The sequence below is a fragment of the Citrus sinensis genome, chromosome 3, assembly GCF_022201045.2.
Source record: "Citrus sinensis cultivar Valencia sweet orange chromosome 3, DVS_A1.0, whole genome shotgun sequence".
Taxonomy (NCBI): domain Eukaryota; kingdom Viridiplantae; phylum Streptophyta; class Magnoliopsida; order Sapindales; family Rutaceae; genus Citrus; species Citrus sinensis.
The window spans coordinates 36,911,069-36,916,679 of record NC_068558.1 but is presented as its reverse complement, the minus strand read 5'-3'; the positions used below and the strand labels follow the sequence as shown (position 1 = coordinate 36,916,679).

General features: G+C 42.9%; 1 protein-coding gene across 1 annotated transcript; it reads right to left on the bottom strand.

Annotated features, from left to right (window-relative positions):
- Window positions 1-2,216: 2,216 nt before the first annotated feature.
- On the bottom strand, window positions 2,217-3,567 carry LOC127900808 (uncharacterized). Its single transcript, XM_052436046.1, has 3 exons — window positions 3,385-3,567; window positions 3,039-3,198; window positions 2,217-2,845 (listed from the first exon to the last, which is right to left on the bottom strand). Exons 1-3 carry the CDS (start codon window positions 3,565-3,567, stop codon window positions 2,217-2,219), a joined length of 972 nt encoding a protein of 323 aa, XP_052292006.1.
- Window positions 3,568-5,611: the final 2,044 nt, after the last annotated feature.

The window sequence follows — 5,611 nt, the reverse complement described above, 5'->3', positions numbered from 1 at the left end:
ATTCGGGGTGTAGTTACAGTTAAGGCTCTTTACCCCTCCCAAATGGTGTGTTTAGTGGAGATCGAACCCGAGAGCTCTTCCCACTTACCCAGCCTGCGTTGCCAACTGAGCCACAACCGTTTGGTTCTGTATTCTACTTTTCATAGGGTGATGAATTGATAAAGCAACGTACCTGACAAAAATATTTTAAATGAAATTATTATAAAAGTAAACCTCTCTTATTACTAAGTTACCCTTACATCTACCAATATTTGAACCACAAATGCTTTCCAAATTTTAAAAGGTACAAAACTGGCCGCCATCATCATGAATTTGAGGACTGAGGTTTGTCACAAATGAACAAGAACTGCTGATCTTCTTATATTGCTTTAAATAATTTTGCTACTATTACACAGATTATACATTTATGTTATTGAAATATTAGTAGAAGTAGGAGGTGCTTTTTTTTAAATATTTTTCCTAGTATTATCCTTTTATTATGTCAAGCATTATGAAATAACGATACATAAATTATTGAAAAGTAACATTTCACTACATTAACTTTTTAAAAGTAATAATGATAATGTCACAATGATGTCATATAGGTAAAATCATATTTTCATCAAATAAAACCTAATATATAATTAAGTCTCTGGGTTATTATCCTTTCACCACAGCAAGTATTGTAAAATAATAAATCACTATATGAATTATTGAAAGGTAACACTTCACTATATTAATCATTTAAAAATAATAATTTATTACATTTACGTCAATTTACAATTGATTATACAACATATCAATTGTAGGGGCAATATTATCATTTAATCATCATTATAATTTACGTGATAATAACATGTTGTTTACACCAAAAGCAAGGTAAAATTGTAAGAGTTATTCATTAAAGACAAAATTGTTATTTTATAAATTAATTGATTGATCAAATGATAGTAAATTATTATTTTTTAAAAATTACTATAGTAAAGTATTATTTTTCAATAATTTATATAGTGATTTATTATTTTACAATACTTAGCATAGTAAAAGGATGATAACTTTTTTTTTTCGTTTAGATAGAGTAGGAGGGGCTTATTACATCAAACATTTGGTAAAGAACCCGTAGGGCTCTATTTGGTACCATTAAGCTACAACTGCAAGGTGGGGCTCACTACAACTCTTTGCTTTATCTTTCACTTTAAACGGAATGCACTTCTAGACTAGACACAATTGAAAGCATGTTATTAGAATCCGAACCATAATCCGAATGAATGCAGTCGTATGTAAAATAAACTATGTTACCATAATACCCTTCTTTTGTCTTTTATGTCGTTAAAATCCCCTTACTTTACCGAGTGATCACTGGCGTACACCGACTTTGTTATCATATCATCGATGTACACCTCCATGGTACGACCGATTTGTTGTTTGAAGACCTTGTTCACCAAACGCTGATAGGTGGCGCCCGCATTCTTCAAACCAAAAGGCATAACCTTGTAGCAGTATAACCCACGATTGGTGATGAAGGCCGTTTTATCTTAATCAAGCTCGTACATTGGAATTTGGTTGTACCCGGAGAAAGCATCCATGAAACTAAGCATCTCGTGCCCAACCGTAGCATCGACCAGCTGGTCTACCCGGGGAAGCGGGAAGCTATCCTTAGGGCAAGACTTGTTTAAATTTGTGAAATTTACACACATGCACCATTTCCCGTTAGACTTCTTAACCAATACAACATTTGAGACCCAATCGGGGCACGCCGCCTCCCTAATAAACCCCACTGCTAACAGTCGGTCCACTTCTTGTTCAATGGCGTCATAGCGTTCCTGGTTGAAAGCTCGACGTTTTTGCTTGACAGGCCTATGACGTGGATCGACATTGAGCTTGTGACAGGCGATAGAAGGCGGGATACCCGGCATGTCCACGCGAGACCAAGCGAACACATCTAAGTTTTTCTTTAAGAACTCAATAAGCTGCTCTCGGTGTTGTTTAGGGAGGTTGGAGCCTAGCTTGACCATCTTGGTTAGGTCCTTATTGCAGATCAAAACAGACACAAGATCCTCAACCGGTGTTCTTCGCTTTTCATCTTTCGATACCCGGGGATCCAAGGGTACCTCGACTTCTCCCATTGATGCTAAATTGGGACTTTGGGGTACTAGTGGTGCCCCAGGAGCTACCACGTCCACTTCCATTAGCCCAGCTTCATGCGGCGCTTGGGGTACCTGGGAGTTTGTGGACCGTTAAGCTTTCTTACGTGCAACTCTCCGGCGTCTAGCCAGTGTCCGCTTGGATAGGCTGGTAAATGGCCTTGTGCTGACGGGGTACCCCTCCGGGAACATATTGGTGGTGATTTGATAGCTCACTTTCGATGCGACCGAGTAGCACCCTCGAGCCGATTGCTGATCCCCTTTGATCGTGATAACTTCCCCAGCGATTGGAATCTTCATGGCGAGGTAATGCATGGAGATTGCCACCTTAGTTGTTGCTAAGAATGGTCTTCCCAAGATGATATTATAGGCACCTGGGTGATCCACAATAAGAAAATCAATCATATGAACAACACGGTGAGGTACATTACCAAGTGTAACGGGCAGCGTGATGATGCCTTTTGGGATAACCATATCGCCGGTGAACCCAATAAGAGGTGTAGCACATGAGGTGATCTTTGGCGATTCAATCAATAGTTGATCCAAGGCACTTTTGAAAATGATATCAACGGAGCTGCCGGTGTCTACAAGAGTTCTTGCTACCTTACCAGTAACAACCTTTAACGTAATTACTAAGGCGTCATCATGGGGGTACGAGACATCTTCAGTATCTTGCTCTGTGAAAAGAATAGGCGAGGGATGGGTGGGGTACCCCAGGTACCCTAAGTTGATTTTGACAAGCGAAGTTCACTTCTTTTTCAGGGCGATGCAAAATTGGTGGCTTGCTGTAACGTTTGATGGCCCGTCTAGATTCCCCAGCGAGGGTAAGACCCCCTACTATCATTCGAACATACACGCCTTTCTTAGACCCCTAGGGTATCTCGGCTTCGGGATGAGGGTTATCAACTTGTTTACTCTTATCTTGCTCCGAGAATTTCCTTGGCTCACGCATATCAGCCACAAATTCCTTGAGATACCCACTTATAATCAATGACTCAATTTCTTCCCTCAAGTGAAAGCATTCGGCGGTGCTATGGCCGAAATCTTCATGAAACTCACAATACTTCAAGCTACACTTCATATTAGGGTATTTCTGAATTGGCTTAAGTGGGCGAAGCATCCCCGTATCCCTAATATGGTAAAAAATTTATTTTGGAGATTGATTCAAATGGTGGAAAGAGTTATATTTGGATTTTTGTGGTGCTTCCCGTTGCTCTGGCGGTAGCGGTGGGCTATGTACTCGAGGTGCTCGGGAGGGTACCTGAAGTACCCGGGGTACACTAGGGATATTCAGTCCTCCCCCACGTGGGGTTGGACGAGGTGGGCTGTGTACCCGGGGTGCTCGAGAAGGTACCTGAGGTACCTCGACTCTCTTGGGTTTCTCCTTGTTTCTCACAACTTTGACTCTGTCTTCCTCCCGCTTTAGGTTACACTTCTCATCCATTTCTATTTGTTGCAGGGCTCGAGAATGAGCTTCCCCATATAAAAGAAGGCGATGTTTTTGAAATGATTGTCATAACTTCCCCAAACGCAAATTATTTTCAAAATGAGTGAGAGTATATTGGTGACCAAATGTACCGGTACGCAACACCTCTTGGTGGAAGCGGGTTACATACTCGGCTAAAGACTCTGAATCCCCTTGCTTGATGAAAGCAAGCTTGGAGGATGTTATATCTTGGGCGGATGCATAACCAAACTCATGAACAAAATCTTTTAAGAGCTGGTCTAAGGAGGATACACTACCTGCCTTCAACGATCGGAACCATGACTTGGTTAGTCCGGTGAGGGTATGCGGGAACATCCGGCACATAGCATTGTCGCCCACTCCTTTAATCATCATCTGGTCACGATATAACTCAGCATGTTCCACGGGATCCGAGGTACCCGAGTATTGTTGTATTTGAGGCATGGTGAACGCTTCCAGGAGAACCGCTGTCCGAATCTCCATAGTGAATGGCGAGTTATGCACTGCTGGCGCTAGAGCATTAGTGGGGTTTTGTTTTTCAGAAAGGAGCTTCACTTAAGCTTCGAGGTACTCTATTTTTTCCAGGAACTCACGGGATACCCCAAGTGCACCTGAGGAGGCCACTGTTGTCTAGGAAGCTCTTTTAGCATTCAACTTGTACCGGAGATCTTCATGGGCTTTTTGTTTGCATTTGGTACCCTGGCTACTACGGGAATAACAAGAGGTAGTGGAGCGTTCTTCCCGGGAGCCGGCGGTTTGAAACTTTGAACGGGTGCCTGATGGCCCATGCTTTGGTCTACTTCCCTCCAGTATTTCAGATCTTGGTATGATCTGTTTCTCATTGCGTGGAAGCGGGACATCTTGAGTTACCGAAAAAGTGGCTGCTTCGGGTACCCGAGATCCTACTGCTCTGAGAATCGCATGAGCTAAATCCTCAAAGTGTTTATGAGTAACGGGCTCCTCGTCGGGTTGAATACCAGCTGATTGCTTAACTGATTTGCCTTTCTCTAGGTGGGATGCCCTCCTTGTCGAGTCACCCCTCTCATCACCGCTGTGGTCCTCTGCTCCATCATGACCTAGCATTTGGTTATCAGCGGGTACGTCAGGTGCCATGGTTATGCAAGCATACGTACCGACAAGCTTAGCACTGTGTGGAAGCTTTTTACTCGTGTTCCCACAGACGGCGCCAATTATTTGCGGCTGATTTTGGGTTAATGAATAAAAAACCACAAAACCAACCCAAGAGCAATAAATTTATATTTTTGTCAGGGAGCGGGGTACCTCGCTTGTTCGGTACGTGCAGGCTGTTTGGGCTTTTTGTGGAGTGGAGGAGGATTGAGATGACGGTGGTTATGGAGGGGGTCTGACTTCAGGTGCGGAGGGCTGGTGAAAACTCGCCTTAAACCTGCGAAACAACCAAAAAAGAGGTCAGAGGTGGAGCCGGGGGTGGCCGACGACCACACTCCGACGCTCAAGTCAGAGTTAGGTTATCTCAAGTTAGAGAGCTTACAAGCTCTCGGTAATGGAGATTTTGAGGTTGAAGAAACCCTCTTTTTTATGGTGAGTGTGTTCACCCTCTTGATAAAAATCAAACCTGAGTATTTATATGGTGTACCCCATTCGCTGTGCCACCTGACGCTATTTTAGTGACGTTTCCTGCTGTCATGTCAGGAATATTCTTATTTTCATGTGTATGGCAGCTTAAACGTTTCAAAAATATCAGTGAAGAGCAAGTTTATGTCGTATTCACGTGTTGGGCGTAGTGGAGTGGTCCCGCGTACCTCTGCAATTCCGTTGTAATTTTGCAGGTGTAGCAGGAAAAGCTGGTGGTCCCAACTATCACAATATCACACTTTTGGTGGATTCGCTGGCATGACAGGCGGTTGTCTCCTCTTTTGCGGCATAAGATTTCCTTATTTTTCGACACATATCAAACCAATCTTTTTGAGATTCGGGGCCCACATATCACTTCACATATTTACGAAGATTTTTATATCTTTTCATGGTGTACCCGAGGTACACC

What these genes read in the sequence shown, in the direction of transcription:
- LOC127900808 (XM_052436046.1), bottom strand. Translation starts at nt 3,567, where the DNA reads ATGGATGAGAAGTGTAACCTAAAGCGGGAGGAAGACAGAGTCAAAGTT. An exon ending in GTGTACCCCGGGTACTTCAG is followed by an intron (nt 3,199 to 3,384) that starts GTACCCTCCCGA and finishes CCTAATATGAAG; the next exon opens with TGTAGCTTGAAGTATTGTGA. An exon ending in ATTCTCGGAGCAAGATAAGA is followed by an intron (nt 2,846 to 3,038) that starts GTAAACAAGTTG and finishes AAATCAACTTAG; the next exon opens with GGTACCTGGGGTACCCCACC.